Consider the following 21,870-nt stretch of genomic DNA (forward strand, 5'->3'; position numbering starts at 1 on the left):
GAAGTATAATAAAATACTCTTTGGTGTTCTACTTTATTTTATTTTTTATAATACATGAGTTGCTTTTATTTAAAGGTGCAGAAAATGATACAAACTTAAGAGTATTTTTCTAGCCGTCTCCTCATTCTTACATGAGCATCTGTAGACCACAAGTTCTGTATCATGTACTGTACATTTTTATTTAGAGAACTATCCCTTTACAACAGAAGACGAGGCAAAGCAAGGACAATGTTGTATGAAATTATAGCAGAGGTTCCTTGAGAGAGTTATAACTACCAGAGAATCACATCAGACATAATGGGCTACTGTTCTCTTACAGTGCCTAGGCCATGAAGGAAAAGAAGAGGTAGGCTTGGCAAGCAGATATGACAGAGACTTCGAGTCAAAGGTGTCTTGTTCTGCATTTCTAATGAACTAGAAAGTTATTCTGATTTACAACATCCATAAGTCTCATTTATTGCCCTAACCGAAACAATATGATCTAGACTTGGTTTTCAATAAAACATGAATAGCTGCCTTGCGAAAATTATGTGGATTCGCTTCTACATCCCTCAAAAGATTTTCTGGCTAATTAAATTATTGTTGACGTAACCAAAGAGAGAGTGTGTGTAACACACTCAATGTAGCACCCTAGACAGTGTCTTTGTCATACACACTACAATAGAATAAGAGGAACACGCTTAGCTAGTTTTTGGATCAGGGACTCACTATCTCCTAAATATTACAGTAGTTGGTTTTACAGCAGCAGCAGGCCACGCTGGCTTGTGCTTGAGGGATATGCTACTGCTCAGCCCTTAAATACCTGCTGTTAAAGCCAAAGCATCTTAGACATACAAATAAGTTGCAAAGATTTCCAGTTTGACATGCTCAGTCATCAAATACAGTATGTACAGCACACTGCATAGAAACCAAACATCCACTTGAAATGTTCAATTTAATCAAAATATACAATTTCCATTTTATATAGTTGAAGTGTTGTTGGAAAATAATGTCCAGTTCTTTCCCCCTTTGCAGTACATGTTTTATATCCATGTCCAGTCTGAGCTGGGCCCCCTAGTAGTAAAAATGTATGGCAAAATATAGCAAAATCGGAGCATGCATCCAGAGAAGTCCACTAATAACGGTCCTGAGCTGACCCACAGTAGCTATTAAACTTCGGCCAAATATGTTACATTTTGTCACTTTCTATGGCTGGATAATGATCATCTGATGGAGATATAGACATACTGTATAAATGTCATTAGACATAATAGGCTGAATGAGAGAAAATAGTAAAGCAATCCCCCATTCAGACAATATACAAATGTGCTTCTAGACAGAGATTTGGTAGAGTTGAGCACATGCGATAGGATACAGCAGAAACGTTGGCTTTTTGGACGCTGCTTATACTCTAAGTCGGATGACTTGCTGTTGATGAATGTGCCATCATGTGGACCAACTGTTCTGGCTCCAGGTCACAGTTCATGTGCTTTGCCGTTACATCTCCTTGAATAAACCATGTATAGGAAATAACCAATGGACCAATCTGTTGTGTTGCTAAGGCAGCTGGGTCAACGCGGCGGTAACCTTCACCCAATGCTGTGCTGAGATGAGTGACGGCCGTCTTCAACATCCCCCTTCATCAAGGACCAGGGGTCTTGGGCAGGTCCTGGTTCTCAGCCAAGTGGAGCTTTTGTCTAGACACACATTAAGGAGTCAAGCCAAAGACTATCAACGATGAATTGCGTAATAGTTCAAATTCAAATTGAGAGAAAAGGATACATTGAGGTGCTGAGCTCCTCCAGCTGTGGAGAAAATCAGGAATGTGATGTTGAACCATTAATACATAAGAGTTAGTTCAACCTTGAAGTACATGAGTAAAAATCCTATCACGATTCAGTTCATGCCCGGTCATTAAAAGGTATTCCATCACACCAATCATCAATATTACTCTTTAAGCAGATGAAGATCTACAGTACGGTGGAGCCACACAAAGGAAAAGTTATTTCACGGCTCAGCGGTTCTCTGACCAGAATTACTCTCGGGCTGCTATGGCTACAGAGTATTCTTGGCAGCGTTATCTCTAATGAGCTGAAGGGCTTTTCACGCCTCCCGCAGACATGCCACAGCAGTTCACCCCCCGAACCGGCACGCATACCAACACCGGCCTTGGACACAAGTAGTCAGACTCTAACAAGAGCCCCTTTTCTACTCATTATTGGGCTAATATCAATCCAAACTGTGCCAACGACAATCACAGACAAAAACAACCTGAGGCAGTACTCATAAAAGGTGTATCAATGTACAAAATGATCGCTATACAACAAAATATATAACTCATTACACTGAGGTACTCTTGTGAGGTGCTGATCGCAGGAAGAACAGATCATAAGAAAGAAAAAAAAGTGTTGCACACTCAGGCTCCATATGCACTTATTTTATTGACGTTTCGGCCTATTGGCCTTCTTCAGAATCTATAGTAGTGCGCAACTATCGATTCTGAAGACTATAGATTCTGAAGACTATAGATTCTGAAGAAGGCCAATAGGCTGAAACTTCAATAAATTAACTGCATATGGAGCCAGAGTGTGACGTAAAGTACGTCCGACTTGCATCAGAGAATCGTTTGGAGTTACATTGCATAGCAGGTGTTCCAGGTTGTGGTCGGAGGCGCACTTCCTCTGGTCCTCGGACAGCTCCTCCACATGGCTGTCCAGGCTGAAGTGCAGCCGCGCCAGTTTCTCCTGCATCTCGCGCACGTGCTCCAGCTGCTCAAAAGAGCACACCTTGCCTGGGAGGACGCAGAAGAGGCTGACCTTCATCATCACAATCCTAACTGTGGGACGGCGCTCGCTACAAGACACTATACTGTGGCTAAGGTGTGCGCAAACCTACATTTCAATATTTAATCGGTGACTTTTATTCAGAATTAAACTGATTTTGAGTCATGTGAATGCGAATTGTCCGAATAAGAACTTGTGTACATGGTAAGTAGTTTGTAAATGAAGAGAGTGCTAGGCCTATTCAACCTGTGGGGCTGGGAAAACACAATAGGATACATTTCCAACCCAGTAACTGTATATACCCAGGGTGGCCACCATGACCATCTTACCGAAGGCCTGCAGTTTGCCAGAATGAAAGTCATTGAGAAGGTTGAGGAGGCCCCCCTCCATCTCTCTCACGTCCGACACGTCTGTGAGGAAGGAGTGCTGCAGGGGGGAGGACTGGGCCCCCTTACTGGGGCCCGCTGGCTGGGGAGCCCTGGACTTCTCCTTATGGGGCCTGGGAGGAGAGAAAATACACATCACGCAGGTTGAGCGTGCGTCATATCAAATTAAAACGACACTGTTAAAATGACTATCTAGGCCCTTCACCCCATCAGAGCACTGGCACTGCGATGAGCGTTACAGACCTGGTAGTCTTTGGTGGAGCTACAGCCACACTGAGCAACTCTTTGGGCTGTCCAGCTGCTCCTATGGACCTCTTGAACTTGCCCCTGGGTTTGGGAGAGGGAGGCTGGGGGAGGCCGAGGGAGAAGGTGGCACTCTTACTGGCAGGGAGGACTGAGAGCTTACGGGGGTTGACTGGGGGAGGAGGGGGCTGGGGAAGGGAGACTTTGGGGCTCCGCTTCTTGCGTTTGTCCTCCATGCGCTCGTCTGTTCGAGGCCCTCTGGGGGAGATGAGAGGGCAGCGCCTGGTTTGTCCACAGGATGTCTTGAAACAACAAAGGTAGGAAGTTAGAAGCCATTACTCCCGTCTTCCCTGTCAGAACCAGAAGGTTTGGAGGACATGTCTGTCTCCAGAGGCAAAGCTCCAATTCAGGGGACGGAGTGAAGCTCCAACTACAGACTGGTGGTTTAATGCTGGTTTGTGGTTTAATGCTTTCATTTACAAGTATGCTAGAATGTTTCCAATGCAACATATCCAATTACACCATCACTTGCATACGAACCTTAGGAGGTTAAAGATTGTTGAGTGTCAAAATGAGTTAAGATAGATTTATAAATAGCATATAAATAACATGATCAGTTCACCAGGTTAATTCTGAGGTCAATGAACCCTCTCTCCACCTCAAGCTTGTGTGGGAAATTTTAGAATGCATCCCCATGTGCAATAAATAGGCCTGTGTGAAACAGTAGAATACCAGTGATATATAATCTCTGTCCTTGATATTGGTCTGACAAGACACTGCAGACAATCGATTCAAACGCTGCAACTTGAAATGTTACGTGTTTTTCCACATCGACTATTTCTGAGAAAACAGTGCATTTCATGCTCAACTTTACTGAAGCTACCAGGGCTACGTTACGACTGACAATCAATAACCCGCGTATTGTTGGGGTGAGAGTTTATCTGTGCACCACACGCATTAGAACTAGCCTGTCTTCCTTGACAGATGGTTGGATGTAATCTTCAAAGAATTGTGAGATCAGCATAGCTATAGGCTAAATCAACCTGAATGTAATGCAACTGTTTTATGAGAGATAACACCGAACTTCAATCAATCTGTCCAAAGATGGCCTCTACAACGCGAGCTAATTGTAGTCAATTGATCCACAGTAGGCTTATAACAAATTACGTCTTTAGATGTATGTAAAATTGTGTGTAACCTAACTTAGATTATTTTAAATGCGCCATCAAGACATAAAATAAATTTATGTCAATGATGATATTCACAAATGCGTTCATCGCTGGACAGTGCACTTACCGAACGTAGGATTGCCTATTACGCACTAAAATCTGTGCACTGAACACTGCGTCGGTTTTCTTATCTTTTCATTTACATCCACAACTTCACTCGGATAGTATTAATTGTTAGGAATGATCAATATGGATCTCCTATGTTCCATATACCCCAATAAATAAATTAATTCTCAAACGCGGCGACGATGCGCTCGAACAAATGCAGCTGTCTTTATCCTGCTCTTAAAGGGCCAGTACTTAGTGATGTTCCAGGATGAAATGGATTTGACGAGCGGGAACACTCCTCTCCTCCCCATTACTGCTGCAATTCAATATGCAGCCTCCTATCATGAAGATTTATGTTGAGTGCTACTGAAATCGACAGGCTGGCAACATACGATTAAACGGTTCCAAATTTAGCTTTGCTGGTCCCCGTGAGTGCTGTGGCCTCAATGCTCTCTGATCTGCACCGTCACCTTCATGACCTCAAGAAGATCCAGTGGTTGTGAAGCCCACCTCCCAGTTGACTGAACATTCTAGGTTCATTATTGTGCATTTTCCATTACATGTTTCCCTTTACTCCAACAGTACATCATGGAGCACATTTCTACTGGGGATGTGTTTCTTGTCTTGAAAAAATAATTACACTGCCACCTGTTGGTGAAAAAAGGTAAAACAACTTGGCAGAAGGCCTGTTGTGGTCACAAAGCCACCAATTAAAACCATGACATCGAACCACAAGACCAGAAGTCCCCCACGTAACAAAGGGGGATCGGACTTTTGGGGCTGTGGCTCCTAGACTGTGGAACACGCTCCCACAGGATCTGAGAGCTGCTGTTTCTGTGGACAGTTTAAAAGGGCAGCTAACGACGCAGCTCTACAGACGAGCCTTCGAATGCTAGGCCGTCTCTATCTGACGCACTCTCCTTTCAGCTTGACTGTTTTCCCCTGGCACTGACCTCTTTTATGTCACTATGTTTATGTGTACTCTTTCTCTTTAATGTATTCAGTGCACATGTATGTATCTGATTGGACTATGATGTTTTTAATTCTTCCTACTGTAAAGCACTCTGTGCTCTCGTGCTACGAAGGGTGCTATATGAATAAAATGTAACTTGCATAAATCAGAGGCAGACGTTTTAAAGGAATATAAAAATATGTTTCTTTTTATTATGGCAGATCAGAACAAAAAAACAACAGTGACACAAAATGCAGTTGTAGAAAAAATACAAAGCTCTCATGCGTGTTTTTCTTGTTCTATGATAAGTGACCAACAATAACTTAATCTTTAACTTATCTTCTGGTCGGATGAGCTGTTTGAGTATGAGTAGGCCTTGCCTAAGACTATTCTGTCTCTGAGAAGCTTGAAGAAGGCATAGTAGTTGCTGAAAAGGATTAAAGCCAGGGATATTGTCTGGTGCCACTTTTCCGAACATATCAACGAGTAGAGCTGGTAGAATATCATCGCCCCCTCCAAGATGATGAGGATGTTCAATATTCGTAATGGCTTGTTGAAGAAAAACTGGACAAGAGAGACAAAAAGTTGATATTCCTTTGTCAGTGTTTCCATAACAGGGATTGCTAATATTATCAGCAGTGCAGAGGCATATTGTGTGCCTACAGCCTTTCACTCCAAAACACACAGCAACAAGTCTGATTCAATTTATCACAATTCCAAATAAAAAATATCCACTCATCTTCCTCTTTCTCTCGCTTACTAGCAGAGTGAAGTACAGATCACTGAGCCGTTACTCCCCAGAGGTGTGTTATGCAGTTCAAGCAAACCGCACCTGGCCTAGAAAGGGCTCACATTCACTACTCTGTTGTCTGTTCTCAGGGGACTGTGTTCGGCTGGTCATACTCACATAGAAGCGATAGTGCGACACATCGGATGGGACGGCCACATTGTAGTGACCCATAGCCTTGTAGACGTTCTTATTGTGTTTGACCAGGACACCCTGGGGCCACATGTACTCCTCTGTCCATCTGTGGAGAAGGAGGAGGGCGAGAATAGAATAGAAAGTCTATTTGCCATGTGTCACAAGTACAGGTACATTGGAATTCTTGTCATTGCTTCCCCTTACAGTGTCTTTTCAGCACTAATCAGTTCCACATTCCAGTCCTAGGTACGCAGCTAGACATTAGGGTTGCAAATTTCAAGGAATTTCATAAATCGATAACTATTAACTTTAAAGTCGCACTGAAATAAAAAAAAAGCATTCTGTCCCATTTTGGTTCATAATTGGTCATAGTGTTCACCTATTCAACGATGTATGCCCAAAAAATTACAAAATTCTACTTTTGTTGTAATCTTATATCAAAGTATATAATTTCTTACTTCCGGGAAAACGGTAGGTCACGTGCAATGACGACAACAGGTACCTTAGATTTTAGGCCAATAATCTCAATCAATCAATGCTATCCTTCTATCGAATCTGTCTAAAGTCCTTAAAACCCGTCCACTTGTCAATGTTCCAATCAAATTCCTCTAAACATATGTCCCACCCTCATAGCTTGTTTGCGTTGGAAATAGGTCAAACTACGGAAGTTAGATGATCTCAAACGTCCGTTTCAGTGCAACTTTAATAAACAATATTCAAATAATTGATAAGAACGTCCCCACGCTGGATTGCGCTTTGCTCGCTTCATTTTTGTGTCTTCTTCTGCTGTGTCGTTGAAATTTCCCGGCATCCTAATTAGCCTTCACTACATGGAGTGGCGCCCTCATGTGCAGTCAGACCCTAAACCATAGTTACATGTCACGCAACTCCTGTTGATAACGTTTGTTCAAAAAAAATATATAGTTAAGTTCCATTAACAAGCAATTATTCGAGTAACCAAATCTTACTCGAGTAAATTCTTATCGGCAATTAATCGAGTTAGTCGATTAACAATTAACATCACCACTAGACATATAAAGGTTTCCAAACTGGCAATTTACTATCCGTAGTCTAGCAGTCTATCAGTATCATCCTCATCTATTTATCACATCCGATCATGGATGACTGTGTCTGTGTCCATGATATAGCAAATAACATACAAGTATACAGTTGTGTATACAGTTGTGCAGAGTCCGTTGTTGTTGTCTATTGAGACAACAGGTCTCACATATTAGTTTATACATGTAGTTGGATATAGACCGCCCATAGTGATATACTTCTTCCCCATGCTCTCTCTCTCTATAACACACAACCCCCACAACACACAACAAAGCGATGGCGCTAGTGCTTACATGTGCTGCAGGGCGTTGGAGCAGAGGGAGGGGTCTACTTTGTGCCAGCAGCCCAGGTGCGCAGCGGCCTTGTGGAGCAGGTCGCAGTAGCGCGGCGGCAGCAGGTGTCTCATCAGGATGACCGAGGTGCTGACCGACACCAGGATGAAGAGCTCACAAGACCAGCGCTTGTCCACGTATTGCGTACTCTGCGGGCGACGGACACAGAGAAACAAGGTTGAAATCTAGAACTCTGCAGTGGGACCTGATGGATCAGGACATCCTTTCATTTAACCAGCTCAGTGGCCTTGTGGTTAGAGTGTCCGCCCTGAGACTGGGAGGTCGTGAGTTCGATCTCCGCCCATACCAAAGACTATAAAAAAAAAAGGTACCCATTGCCTCCCTGCTTGGCACTCAGCATCAAGGGCTGGAATTGGGGGGCTACATCACCAAATGATTCCTGAGCGCGGCACCGCCGCTGCTCACCGCTCCCCCAGGGGATGGGTCAAATGCGGAGAACTAAATTCACCACCCTCCGGTCGGGTGTGTGACAATCACTGGGACTTTAACTTGAACATTTAGTAGCCAGCTTGTGTTTTTACTGGTGACCTCAGAAATCCTGACGTTATGGATAGATGTGAAATATGAATCCTGTCCTCTGCAGTCTTGTACCATTCATCACAATGTTCAAGATCTCAAAGACACTGGAGTGGATTAAAACATCTCATTCACATCATGTAACCTAACCCACTACACAGAAACATCTATACGTCCCCAGAGACGGGGCTCAGCTCAGCTCACCTTGACGAACCACACAGGTACGAAGGCCACGTAGTAGGCGCTGAGCATGGAGCTAACCAGCACCTCCTTCATCCTCCAGTTGAAGTCCATCTTGAGGTACTCCACTTCCTTGCGGATGAGGTCGGGGGAGAGGCAGCAGGCGTGGGTGGGCATGGCCTGGACGCCGTACAGCTGGCTAGTGTGCTGCTTCCACGTCTCCTTCAGCACCGTCAGGTAGTCCCTCCCACGGCCCACGCCGCCCGCCTCCTTGGAGCCGATGCTGGCGATGGGCGAGAGCGGTCCCGTTCGGCGGAAGTCGCAGCTCAGGCGGAAGAAGGGTATGTACATCCCGAACCTGTGGAGGAAACGCAACAGAACTTACTGAGCAAATGTCATTCCTCATAAACACACGCAGAGGACTCGGGTTAGAGGTTCGGGCGCCGAGGTAGACCGCTACACGGAATGGGCTTTTTTTCTAAATCTACCCAATGCATTTTCATCTACTCAATTATTATGACGATCTAAATACTTCTGAGTGACTCCAGCCGCAAGGCGACGAGCTGGACTGTGTTGATGACTAGCTAGGAGCCGAGAAGGAAAGTAGGAAGTGTCATGGATCTATATTAATGAGGTGACCTGTGCTCGGATGGGGTTGGTATGAGTGACAGTGTAAATGATGCGAGTATGGAAATGACTCAACCAGTGGTACAATGAGGTCTGACTGGAATGGGATATACAGTACACCGATCAGACACAATGTTAAAAGCACATTGTGTTGCCTCTGTGTATGAAATGCGCTATACAAATAAAGTTTGATTTGATTAAAACCACCGACCAAGTATGGTGCAGGTGTGTCCACCTCGTGTTGCCCAAACCGCTCTGACCGGTCGAGGCGTGGACTCCACCTCTTACGGTGTTCTCTGGTATATTTGGATTTCTGTATGTATTTGTATCTACTGCATATTTGTAGCTGATATTTTGTATCTACTGTAAATTTGTATCCGATTGTGTTACTTTGTCTTGACGCTTCAACAGTGCAAATTACCTTGGGGATCAAAAAGTACACCACCACCATTACTACCACCACTACTACTACTTAATACAAAACATAAATCATATAAACACAGTGAGAACAGATTTAAAAGAAGCAATAAAAGTAAAAGAATTAAAAATTAAAAGATAGTGTAAAATAGAGTAAAAAATATTAAATGGATTACATTATTGGGAGTTATACTATTGGTAGTTTATAGTATTACAGTATTAGTCACTACAGGGCTATAAAAGGCCAAGATACTGTAAGAGGGTGAATTAGTTCAACATGATTTTAAAAAAACTCGACGGTCAGAGCTGTTTTGGTGTCACGAGGGGGACCTACAAAATGTTAGGCAGGTGGTTTTAATGTTGGGGCCGATGGGGGTGTATTGTTGAGTGCGTTGGAGGGCCTGCAGGCCAAGCCATACTCACGGATAGCAGAGGAAGAGCAGGCTGAGGACAGAGTATGTTCTGAAGAGGTATATGAGCGAGCGACACAAGCTCCAGCCCGTCAGCGTGAGCACCGCGAACCGCGCCATCACCAAGAAGATGGAGTGAGGGAAGGAGAGCTTCCCACTCTGAGACGCCTGGGTGGAGGGAGGGAGAGACAGAGAGGCAGGGAAGGAGAAAGATGGATTTGCGCGTCTGTTTTATGCTAATACGGAGGTGCCATTCACTTGAGAAAGACAAAACATGCCCAAACAAACAGAGCAGTATGAGAGAGAACATGATAGACATCAATGAAGGTGGAGAAATATAGCCTACAGTACATTGATAGTAGATACATACTCTAGGCCTTTATAATATTCAAATCAGTAGAGGTCTTACCTCTTTAACGATGGCTGCTATCAGCCGCCTGGCCAGCACGATGACCGTGAATACCAGCATATTATAGTCAATTAGGTGAAAGTTCTGTACAAGACACAAATAACAATTAAATCAATTTATCATCATTCCTCTCAATTGCTGAAGTCAAATCAGTAGTACATCGAGAACCGTTTAGCCAAGATACCAATTCCCCTGAGAAATGATTCGTTGAATCACGTCCACTCACCAGTGAGGTGTGTGAGGGGGGGTGTGAAGGCGGGTACCACCACACAGTCTTGTAGATGTTGACATAGTGCACAAACAGGGCAATGAGGTGGCAGAAGAACAGGTGCAGCTCGAACAGCACATTGCGGTCCATGGAGAGCTCGGGGATCTTGCAGTGTTTCAGAGGGACCACCGTCTGGGCTGCCAGCGGAGGGCTGGAGATGCCCGTACCAGAACCGTTCCTGAGGACAGAGCACAACCAACACACACACACACACACACACACACACACACACACACACACAGTGAGGTCTCACCCCTGTCCCACTGTCTCATCCCTGTTCCACTGTGTCTCACATCTGTTCCGTCCACTCATGGCCACACTCACCTTGTCCGAGATCTCACCCCTGTCACAGGGGAGCTCGTGGAGTGGTTGCCGTTGCCGACGGAGCCGGGCTCAGTGCTGAGCGGAGACCTGCAGTAAGCAGTGCGGTTCGCCCCTCTCCTTCCCCCGGCCATCACTGACACCACCACGTCTCGACCGTTTGCCTGTACGCGCTCTCTTTTCCCTCTGAAAGGGGTCCTTCGAAAATAGAGCAGAGATCATTGAATCTTCAGCAAGAGTAACATTACTACAAATAGATTGACAGTAACGTTAGTGGGTGCATACCCATGAAACAATAATACTGACTGCAGACAATTTATCCCACAAATCAATTAAAACTGAATAATGTTTAAAAACAATTAATGATTTTTATCTCAGTAGTTTATAAAAAAAACTATTTTATTAAAAGTTGATGATTAATTAGATGTGCAAATGGTATGCAATAAAAAAGAGGAAGTACAAACTACTTCTGGACATTATGTAAACATTCTGCTTTACATTATGCATATGATTACACTAGCTTTGCTCTTGAATGTTTTGCTGCTCTAGAAAGATAAACAGGTTGCTTAATAGCACTCAATGGCAACAGCAAACCCTACTTAGACCAAAGACGGTGAGACCAACAAGTTTTGCGGAAGCTGACATAGCTAGCTAGAACATAACTGCATCACTGCGAAGTGACAGGTCGTAAAACAGATTTTAAAAGAACCATGCATGTTTTCATGGAAGGTGTGCATGCCAACCGTGCCCACACGAGCTTGCAACCCCAATCCTTCCGCCAAGAGGGCAGAATGCATGCTCGATGAAATACAAAAGACTGCGGCCTAGCCAGCTTGCTAGCTCGCTAACTAGCTAGCGCAAAAACAGGCACGACTAGAAGCACGCAAATACAAATAAAAGTACGCTTACCGGCGCCTGGGCAGTTAGATTATTTTAGATGCCGCTGCTGTACAAACAGTATGAAGTTACACAACGTAGAATTTCTGAGTCGTTGATGAAATAGCTCCGCGTTTTTCATTATTATACACGAAGGTAGTCATTGTTGATGTGAAAGTAGCTCTCACTGTGTTAGGTAGGGGGCGCGGACTGCAGCATGTGGGAGGAGTAGTTACTCTTTAAAGTGACAATCCTAATATTTACTTAATATTCCCTCCTAATCAAGGTTTTACAGATTATGCGTTAGTGAATATCTGCATACTGAACAATACATATGACTGGCACATTATTAAGTTGCTGTATTGAATAGCTCAAGCTTCAGAAAGTTGTGAGACTTGCCATAAGAGTTATCTGATGGCTCAGGGGAAGTTCAGGTTTAGTCCTGCCGTGCTTGCGGTTTATGGCCAATAGTAGCCTTATACCGTCCAAACCCATGAACCAGCCTAAGCATCGACCATGAGATCAAGAAGAAAACATTTGGAATTGCATGTCTGTGCTATTCCACAGATTACTTTAACATTGATGGCAAATGGACTACACTTATATAATGTTTTTATCCAAAGCGCTTTACAATGGCTTCTCATTCACCCACACATTCACACACCAATGGCAGCAGTTGCCATGCAAGGAGATAGCCTCCTCATTGGGAACAATTTGAGGTTCTGTGTCCTGCTCAGGGACACTTTGACATGTGGACTGGAGGGCCCGGGATTTGAAACACCAACCCTACGATCATTGGACGACCCACTCTACCTCCTGAGCCTCAACTGCCGATGTGGCTCAGGCCTGAAAACACCCCCTATAAATTATAATATTGTCAAATATAACAGCCACTCCAACCTTGATTAGATATGATATGATCTGAAAAGTTGAATAACAGGTCATACTCTGATCACATGGGCAAATATACGTTTTTACACTTTGTTGGAGGCCCAATATTGAAAAGCATGCACTTTTTGCCAGAGTAGACCTTTACATTCAAGACACATTCAACGACATGAACAACTTCCTGAAAGAAAGATACTTCCTTTCCGATTTGAGGCCCCTGTTGCAAAACATGACAAGTGTCTCACAAGCTGGTCCCAATCAACCAATTAAGAGTGAGAGCAGGCTATGGAGCAGCAATCAATGCCTGTATATAAAGAGAGGACCAGCCATGTGGATGATGTGAGACTGTCTTGAAAGACAGTTTTGGATTATTGGGAAGGAGCCACTTTGTCCATTCTTTATGTTGGTTTGGTTGTTTTCAAGTTAAATATGGCGCAGTCCCTTGGGATAAGGTAGGCTGCTTCCTTTTGAATGTTTCATGTTTGTATTGTTACTTTGTTCAGCTTGATGGTGCAGATCTGTATCACGCCTCAGATGTCAGTATAAACATTGCCTTCATTTTCTTTCAGGGTAACTTTGCTGTCAGTGTTGGTCTTTGCTGTAGTAGAGACTGGTAAGTCTTCATACCCTTGAATTGATTTATAATTCCCATACTCTTTAATGTATGACTGTTTTATAATTCCTACCTTCTTCCAATTTAGTGGATGGAAATGGAAGGGGTGAAGCAGGCAATGCTTCCTTGGCCAGTTATGGAGTTGCTCCTGGTGGCTTTGATGCCAAACTATTTAAGTGGATTGGGCACTATCCAATTGGAACCTCCAGTAGTGTGAAGACCCAGACTGGCAACCAGCCCAAACCCCAAGCTAACTGCCAGCCTCAGCCCGAGCCCCAGCCCCAGACTGGCTACCAGCCTCAGCCCAAACCCCAGCCCAAACCCCAGCCTCAGCCCAAACCCCAGCCTCAGCCCAAACCCCAGCCTCAGCCCAAACCCCAGCCCCAGACTGGCTACCAGCCTCAGCCCAAACCCCAGCCTCAGCCCAAACCCCAGCCCCAGACTGGCTACCAGCCTCAGCCCAAGCCCAAGCCTCAGCCCAAACCCCAGCCTCAGCCCAAACCCCAGCCCCAGACTGGCTACCAGCCTCAGCCCAAACCCCAGCCTCAGCCCAAACCCCAGCCTCAGCCCAAACCCCAGCCTCAGCCCAAACCCCAGCCTGGCTACCGGCACTGGCCCCCGACCGGCTACTGGCCCTGGCCCCCAACCAGCTACTGGCCCCGACCCCTGACCGGCTACCAGCCCCAGCCTCAACCCAAGCCCCAGCCCCAACCCAAGCCCCAGCCCCAGACTGGCTACCAGCCTCAGCCCAAGCCCCAGCCTCAACCCAAGCCTCAGCCCCAGACTGGCTACCAGCCCCAGCCTCAGCCCCAGCCTCAGCCCAAGCCCCAGCCCCAGACTGGCTACCAGCCTCAACCCAGGCCCCAGACCGGCTACCAGCCTCAGCCCGAGACCCAGCCTCAGACTGGCCATCAGCCCAAGCCCCAGCCTCAGCCTCAGCCCAAGCCCCAGCCTCAGCCCGAGACTGGCTACCAGCCTCAACCCATGCCCCAGACCGGCTACCAGCCTCAGCCCGAGACCCAGCCTCAGCCCGAGACTGGCGATGAGCCCCAGCCTGAGACTGGTTACCAGCCCAAACCCCAGCCCCAGCCCCAGCCCAAACCCCAGCCCAAACCCCAGCCCCAGCCTCAGCCCAAACCCCAGCCTCAGCCCAAACCCCAGCCCAAACCTCAGCCCAAACCCCAGCCTCAGCCCAAACCCCAGCCTGGCAACCAGCCCCAGCCCGCCTACCGGCCCCGGCCCCCGACCGCCTACCACCCCCAGCCCGAGACTGGCTTTGAGCCCCGGCCCAAACCTCAGCCCCAGCCCAAACCCCAGCCTCAGCCCAAACCCCAACCTGGCAACCAGCCCCAGCCTGAGACTGGCTCCCAGCCCGGCTACCAGCCCAAGCCTCAGCCCCAGCCCGGCTACCAGCCCCGGCCCCCGACCGGCTACCAGCCCCAGCCCGAGACTGGCGATGAGCCCGAGACTGGCTATGAGCCACAGCCCCAGCCCAAACCCCAGCCTGGCAACCAACCCCGGCCCCCGACCGGCTACCGGCCCCAGACTGGCTACCAGCCTCAGCCCAAGCCCCAGCCCCAGACTGGCTACCAGCCTCAACCCAGGCCCCAGACCGGCTACCAGCCTCAGCCCCAGAGTGGCCACCAGCCCCAGAGTGGCCACCAGCCCCAGAGTGGCCACCAGCCCCAGCCTCAGCCCAAGCCTCAACCCCAGCCCCAGACTGGCTGTGAGTCCCAGACCGGCTACCAGCCCCAGCCTCAGCCCAAGCCCCAGCCTCAGCCCACGCCCCAGCCCCAGTCCCAGACTGGTCATCAGCCTCAGCCCAAGCCCCAGCCTCAGCCCGAGACTGGAGATGAGCCCGAGACTGGCTACCAGCCTCAACCCAGGCCCCAGACCGGCTACCAGCCTCAACCCAGGCCCCAGACCGGCTACCAGCCTCAGCCCAAGCCTCAGCCCGAGACCCAGCCTCAGCCCGAGACTGGCGATGAGCCCAAGCCCCAGCCTGAGACTGGTTACCAGCCCCAGCCTCAGCCCGAGACTGGCTATGAGACCAAGCCTCAGCCTGAGCCTCAGCCTGAGCCTCAGCCCGAGACTGGCGATGAGCCCGAGACTGGTTATGAGCCCCAGACCGGCTACCAGCCCAAGCCTCAGCCCCAGCCCAAACCCCAGCCCCAGACTGGCCATCAGCCCAAGCCCCAGCCCAAACCCAAGCCCCAGCCCCAGACTGGCCATCAGCCCAAACCCCAGCCCCAGCCCAAACCCCAGCCCAAACCCCGGCCCCAGCCCGGTTACCAGCCCCGGCCCCAGACCGGCTACCAGCCCCGGCCCCCGACTGGCTACCAGCCCGAGACTGGCGATGAGCCCGAGACTGGCTATGAGCCCCAGCCTCAGCCCAAACCCCAGCCTCAGCCCAAGCCTCAGCCCAAACCCCAGCCTCAGCTCAAACCTCAGCCCAAACCCCAGCCTGGCAACCAGCCCCAGCCTGAGACTGGCTCCCAGCCCCGGCCCCCGACTGGCTACCAGCCTCAGCCCCAGAGTGGCCACCAGCCCAAGCCTCAACCCCAGCCCGAGACTGGCGATGAGACTGGCTACCAGCCTCAACCCAGGCCCCAGCCTCAGCCTCAACCCAGGCCCCAGACCGGCTACCAGCCCCAGCCTCAGCCCAAACCCCAGCCCAAGCCTCAGCCTCAGCCTCAGCCCAAGCCGCAGCCTCAGCCCGAGACTGGCGATGAGCCCGAGACTGGCTACCAGCCTCAGCCCAAGCCCCAGCCTCAGCCCAAGCCCCAGACTGGCCATCAGCCTCAGCCCAAACCCCAGCCTCAGCCCAAACCCCAGCCTGAGACTGGCTACCAGCCCCAGCCCGGCTACCAGCCCCGGCCTCAGCCCCGGCCCCCGACCGGCTACCAGCCCCGGCCTCAGCCCCAGCCCCGGCCCCAGACCGGCTATTGGCATCATCCCCAGATTGGCTACCAGCCTCAGCCCAAGCCCCAGCCCCAGACTGGCTACCAGCCTCAACCCAGGCCCCAGACCGGCTCCCAGCCTCAGCCCCAGAGTGGCCACCAGCCCCAGCCTCAGCCCAAGCCTCAACCCCAGCCCCAGACTGGCTGTGAGCCTCAGCCCAAGCCCCAGCCTCAGCCCAAACCCCAGCCTCAGCCCAAACCCCAGCCTGAGACTGGCTATGAGCCCCAGACCGGCTACCAGCCTGAGACTGGCGATGAGCCTCAGCCCCAGCTTCAGCCCAAGCCCCAGCCTCAGCCCGAGACTGGCGATGAGCCCGAGCCCCAGCCCGAGACTGTCTCCAAGCCTCAGCCTGAGACTGGCGATGAGCCCGAGACTGGCTATGAGCCCCAGCCTCAGCCCAAACCCCAGCCTCAGCCCAAACCCCAGCCTCAGCTCAAACCTCAGCCCAAACCCCAGCCTGGCAACCAGCCCCAGCCTGAGACTGGCTCCCAGCCCGGCTACCAGCCCAAGCCTCGGCCCCAGCCCGGCTACCAGCCCCGGCCCCCGACTGGCTACCAGCCCCAGCCTCAGCCCGAGACTGGCGATGAGCCCGAGACTGGCTATGAGCCTCAGCCCAAACCCCAGCCTCAGCCCAAACCCCAGCCTCAGCCCAAACCCCAGCCTGAGACTGGCTCCCAGCCCCGGCCCCCGACTGGCTACCAGCCTCAGCCCCAGAGTGGCCACCAGCCCAAGCCTCAACCCCAGCCCGAGACTGGCGATGAGCCCGAGACTGGCTACCAGCCTCAACCCAGGCCCCAGCCTCAGCCTCAGCCCCAGCCCAAGCCCCAGCCTCAGCCCAAGCCCCAGACTGGCCTTCAGCCTCAGCCCAAACCCCAGCCTCAGCCCAAACCCCAGCCTCAGCCCAAACCCCAGCCCCAGCCCGGCTACCAGCCCCAGCCCGGCTACCAGCCCCGGCCTCAGCCCCAGCCCCGGCCTCAGCCCCAGCCCGGCTACCAGCCCCGGCCTCAGCCCCAGCCCCAGACCGGCTACCAGCCCCAGCCTCAGCCCAAACCCCAGCCTCAGCCCAAGCCCCAGACTGGCCATCAGCCTCAGCCCAAACCCCAGCCTCAGCCCAAACCCCAGCCTCAGCCCAAACCCCAGCCTGAGACTGGCTACCAGCCTCAGCCCCGGCCCCCGACCGGCTACCAGCCCCGGCCCCCGACCGGCTACCAGCCCCGGCCCCCGACCGGCTACCAGCCCCGGCCCCCGACTGGCTACCAGCCCCAGCCTCAGCCCGAGACTGGCGATGAGCCCGAGACTGGCTATGAGCCTCAGCCCAAACCCCAGCCTCAGCCCAAACCCCAGCCTCAGCCCAAACCCCAGCCTGAGACTGGCTCCCAGCCCCGGCCCCCGACTGGCTACCAGCCCAAGCCTCAACCCCAGCCCGAGACTGGCGATGAGCCCGAGACTGGCTACCAGCCTCAACCCAGGCCCCAGCCTCAGCCCCAGCCTCAGCCTCAGCCCCAGCCCAAGCCGCAGCCTCAGCCCGAGACTGGCGATGAGCCCGAGACTGGCTACCAGCCCAAGCCCCAGCCTCAGCCCAAGCCCCAGACTGGCCATCAGCCTCAGCCCAAACCCCAGCCTCAGCCCAAACCCCAGCCCCAGCCCGGCTACCAGCCCCAGCCCGGCTACCAGCCCCGGCCTCAGCCCCAGCCCCGGCCTCAGCCCCAGCCCCAGACCGGCTACCAGCCCCAGCCTCAGCCCAAACCCCAGCCTCAGCCCAAGCCTCAGACTGGCCATCAGCCTCAGCCCAAACCCCAGCCTCAGCCCAAACCCCAGCCTCAGCCCAAACCCCAGCCTGAGACTGGCTACCAGCCCCAGCCCGGCTACCAGCCCCGGCCTCAGCCCCGGCCACCGACCGGCTACCAGCCCCGGCCCCCGACCGGCTACCAGCCCCGGCCCCCGACCGGCTACCAGCCCCGGCCCCCGACCGGCTATTGGCATCATCCCCAGATTGGCTACCAGCCTCAGCCCAAGCCCCAGCCCCAGACTGGCTACCAGCCTCAACCCAGGCCCCAGACCGGCTCCCAGCCTCAGCCCCAGAGTGGCCACCAGCCCCAGCCTCAGCCCAAGCCTCAACCCCAGCCCCAGACTGGCTGTGAGCCTCAGCCCAAGCCCCAGCCTCAGCCCAAACCCCAGCCTCAGCCCAAACCCCAGCCTGAGACTGGCCATGAGCCTCAGCCCCAGCTTCAGCCCACGCCTCAGCCTCAGCCCGAGACTGGCGATGAGCCCGAGCCCCAGCCCGAGACTGTCTCCAAGCCTCAGCCCGAGACTGGCGATGAGCCCGAGACTGGCTATGAGCCCCAGCCTCAGCCCAAACCCCAGCCTCAGCCCAAACCCCAGCCCAAACCCCAGCCTCAGCCCAAACCCCAGCCTGGCAACCATCCCCAGCCTGAGACTGGCTCCCAGCCCCGGCCCCCGACTGGCTACCAGCCCCAGAGTGGCCACCAGCCCAAGCCTCAACCCCAGCCCGAGACTGGCGATGAGCCCGAGACTGGCTACCAGCCTCAACCCAGGCCCCAGCCTCAGCCCCAGCCTCAGCCTCAGCCTCAGCCTCAGCCTCAGCCTCAGCCTCAGCCCAAGCCCAAGCCGCAGCCTCAGCCCGAGACTGGCGATGAGCCCGAGACTGGCTACCAGCCTCAACCCAGGCCCCAGCCTCAGCCTCAGCCTCAGCCTCAGCCCCAGCCTCAGCCTCAGCCCAAGCCCAAGCCGCAGCCTCAGCCCGAGACTGGCGATGAGCCCGAGACTGGCTACCAGCCTCAGCCCCAGCCTCAGCCCAAGCCCCAGACTGGCCATCAGCCTCAGCCCAAACCCCAGCCTCAGCCCAAACCCCAGCCTCAGCCCAAACCCCAGCCTGAGACTGGCTACCAGCCCCAGCCCGGCTACCAGCCCCGGCCTCGGCCTCAGCCCCAGCCCGGCTACCAGCCCCGGCCTCAGCCCCAGCCCCGGCCCCCGACCGGCTACCAGCCCCGGCCCCCGACCGGCTACCAGCCCCAGACTGGCTATTGGCCTCATCCCCAGATTGGCTACCAGCCTCAGCCCAAGCCCCAGCCCCAGACTGGCTACCAGCCTCAGCCCCAGAGTGGCCACCAGCCCCAGCCTCAGCCCAAGCCTCAACCCCAGCCCCAGACTGGCTGTGAGCCTCAGCCCGAGACTGGCGATGAGCCCGAGCCCCAGCCCGAGACTGGCTACGAGACCCAGGCTGACCACCTATTCAGGCCCCATCCCGGCTACCCGTTCAGGCCCCATCCCGGCTACCCGTTCAGGCCCCATCCCGGCTACCCGTTCAGGCCCCATCCCGGCTACCCGCTTGCGCCCCATCCCGGCTACCCGCTTGCGCCCCATCCCGGCTACCCGCTTGCGCCCCGTCCCGGCTACCCGCTTGCGCCCCGTCCCGGCTACCCGCTTGCGCCCCGTCCCGGCTACCCGCTTGCGCCCCGTCCCGGCTACCCGCTCCGGCCCCGTTCCGGCTACCCGCTCGGGCCCCCGCCCAACTTTGATAAGAGGTATAATTTCTCAAAGCTTTGTCTTGGTATGCATGTGACCCACTATTTTAAATGGAATTTAAACTTTCAATTACTTGCAGGCCTGTCAACATTCCTGAGTCCATCAAGGGGTAATGAGGAAGCTCTGCTCGGAGAAAAGGTTCGTCTTTAAGGATCATTTAATGGGTGTGTTAATGTTTGCTTCAAGGCAAAGACCAGGTTGTCATCCCAGATTCTTGTACTTTCCCTTTTCATAGATCCCTTTTCATAGATCTGCAGAGGGCAGTTTTCTCCCAAGACTCCAAGAGATGTATCCTGCTTTTGGATTTTCAATAAACTTTTAAAAAAGCAAAATTCAGAGTTGACTGTTTCCTTCTGGCTAGGGTTGACTGACATGGTTTGAGCAAGTGTTACATCCAGTGGCTGAAAATTGAGAGCTGGTGACATGGCACAAGACCCAATCCTTTTGCGATGGCTATATTGGTAGACTCATTTCAAGCATATAAACAGGGCTGGTTTGAATGTGCATATTAAATCATGCTTATTTGCCACATGCAGGGTGGCAAATGCACACTAAAATATATTTAACTTGCAAGTTCTCAGGGATGTCAAGATCTGGCAGGTGGAATATCAAAACAATGGGATTTGCGGATGGTCTCAAGTGATGGGGAAATGCTACAACTTCACCAATGGACACTGGCTCTAGGTTTTTTGGGCCATCTTGTAGTTAAATCATCTAGTGTCATGAAGGTTGCATGTCATTTTCCTTGCCTGTGCATAACCTACCTCGACCATCACTTGATTCAGGTCACCTGCGTTCTGCAGAAGTTTTAAATACCTGACATTTTCCATGTGAAATTCCTAATTACCTGATTTCATTACATTCCTTTTGTCTGACATGTAGGTACTTTGATCACTGGGCTGTCTTGTACTGTTACAGCAGCTCTAAAAAAACAGGCCAGCTCCAGCCTGGCTTAGGTGCGAGGCTGACTTGTTTCTGTTCAGGACTGGTAGGACAGAAGCTAGTCATGCCACCGAAATAGCTGTGAATTGAAATGACATGAAATGTCTGAAAGATGGGTCTTGTCACCTGGACACAGTTCAAATGCTAATCCAGCACAATGAGAGCGGGATAGCCAGTTAGCTCATGAGCTCACAACTAGCAGCAGCTTACTAATGGTAGCGGTCAGTGGCTAAAGCAGTTACACTGATGATTCCTGTAATGTTAGCTATTTTGTTGCAATTGGTTACTTTTCAACCAGTTACTTTTTTTCTTCCAATATTCAGTTCTCTGACAGAATGGGGGCTACACATCCTTTACCAGACTTCTGGGGAAATCTACGCCCGTGTGTTTTCTCAGAGGCTTCTCTCAGAAGGCTGCCACCACAAACATCTGGGCTGGTCCCTGGAGAACTGCCATTTATAACAGATGGCACAGAGAACCACAGATACGGGAAGAACATTGGAGCGAATAGAGGTAATATTTTGTGACCAAAATACCACTGTACTTTGGAGAGGACCACATATCCACCATCATGGATATGTCAGTGTACAGTATAAGTGTCAGTGCATGTAGACCAAAATACAAAAGGGAAACTGTTGGTTTTACATCAATCAATCTAGCGTAACTGACACTTGTAGGATTCAATTATCCTGTACCGTCCTTATCCCATATACATCAAAGCACAATGCTGCGCCTATGGGAACCAGGGATGTGTTCAAATTCAGCAAACAAGGTGAACGTTCACAAACTGTTCTAAAAATGGACACAGGAAACAAACACTTAATTTTTTATAGCACTTTTCAGAACAGTGTTTCAAAGTACTCGAAATGTGAATCATCAATGATCACAAAAGTGCCGTCATTGGCATGTCAGTCATGTTTAATGCAAACAATCTGTAATGTT

General features: G+C 51.2%; 2 protein-coding genes across 3 annotated transcripts; both read right to left on the minus strand.

The window, feature by feature from the left end:
• Nucleotides 1-51: 51 nt before the first annotated feature.
• On the minus strand, nucleotides 52-4,887 carry ccdc28b (coiled-coil domain containing 28B). Of its 2 annotated transcripts, XM_084438501.1 has the most exons (6): nucleotides 4,688-4,887; nucleotides 3,392-3,693; nucleotides 3,092-3,261; nucleotides 2,616-2,770; nucleotides 1,762-1,784; nucleotides 52-1,676 (listed from the first exon to the last, which is right to left on the minus strand). In XM_084438501.1, exons 2-6 carry the CDS (start codon nucleotides 3,625-3,627, stop codon nucleotides 1,622-1,624), a joined length of 639 nt encoding a protein of 212 aa, XP_084294627.1. In that variant the 5' UTR covers nucleotides 3,628-3,693; nucleotides 4,688-4,887; the 3' UTR covers nucleotides 52-1,621. The 2 variants fall into 2 exon arrangements, with proteins under 2 accessions (XP_084294627.1, XP_084294628.1); XM_084438502.1 differs by lacking the exon at nucleotides 1,762-1,784 and having other exon boundaries at nucleotides 1,599-1,707.
• Nucleotides 4,888-5,836: 949 nt separating this feature from the next.
• On the minus strand, nucleotides 5,837-12,173 carry tmem39b (transmembrane protein 39B). The gene is made up of 9 exons (XM_084438491.1): nucleotides 12,012-12,173; nucleotides 11,106-11,300; nucleotides 10,740-10,959; nucleotides 10,514-10,597; nucleotides 10,118-10,272; nucleotides 8,675-9,008; nucleotides 7,895-8,082; nucleotides 6,528-6,648; nucleotides 5,837-6,184 (listed from the first exon to the last, which is right to left on the minus strand). Exons 2-9 carry the CDS (start codon nucleotides 11,234-11,236, stop codon nucleotides 5,951-5,953), a joined length of 1,467 nt encoding a protein of 488 aa, XP_084294617.1. The 5' UTR covers nucleotides 11,237-11,300; nucleotides 12,012-12,173; the 3' UTR covers nucleotides 5,837-5,950.
• Between the last annotated feature and the right edge of the window lie 9,697 nt (nucleotides 12,174-21,870).

The sequence above is a fragment of the Borostomias antarcticus genome (genome assembly GCF_949987555.1).
Source record: "Borostomias antarcticus genome assembly, chromosome: 5".
Taxonomy (NCBI): Eukaryota; Metazoa; Chordata; class Actinopteri; order Stomiiformes; family Stomiidae; genus Borostomias; species Borostomias antarcticus.

Bases quoted from the DNA above. Each gene is read 5' to 3' on its own strand.
- tmem39b (XM_084438491.1), bottom strand. From the start codon at position 11,236: ATGGCCGGGGGAAGGAGAGGGGCGAACCGCACTGCTTACTGCAGGTCT. The intron at 10,960-11,105 runs GTGAGTGTGGCC...CTCTGTCCTCAG, and splicing joins GGGGTGAGATCTCGGACAAG to GAACGGTTCTGGTACGGGCA. The intron at 6,185-6,527 runs GTGAGTATGACC...TCTCTTGTCCAG, and splicing joins TGTCGCACTATCGCTTCTAT to TTTTTCTTCAACAAGCCATT.
- ccdc28b (XM_084438501.1), bottom strand. From the start codon at position 3,627: ATGGAGGACAAACGCAAGAAGCGGAGCCCCAAAGTCTCCCTTCCCCAG. The intron at 2,771-3,091 runs GTAAGATGGTCA...GCGTCCTCCCAG, and splicing joins TGGCAAACTGCAGGCCTTCG to GCAAGGTGTGCTCTTTTGAG. The intron at 1,677-1,761 runs GTATCCTTTTCT...ATGTGTGTCTAG, and splicing joins GAGGAGCTCAGCACCTCAAT to ACAAAAGCTCCACTTGGCTG.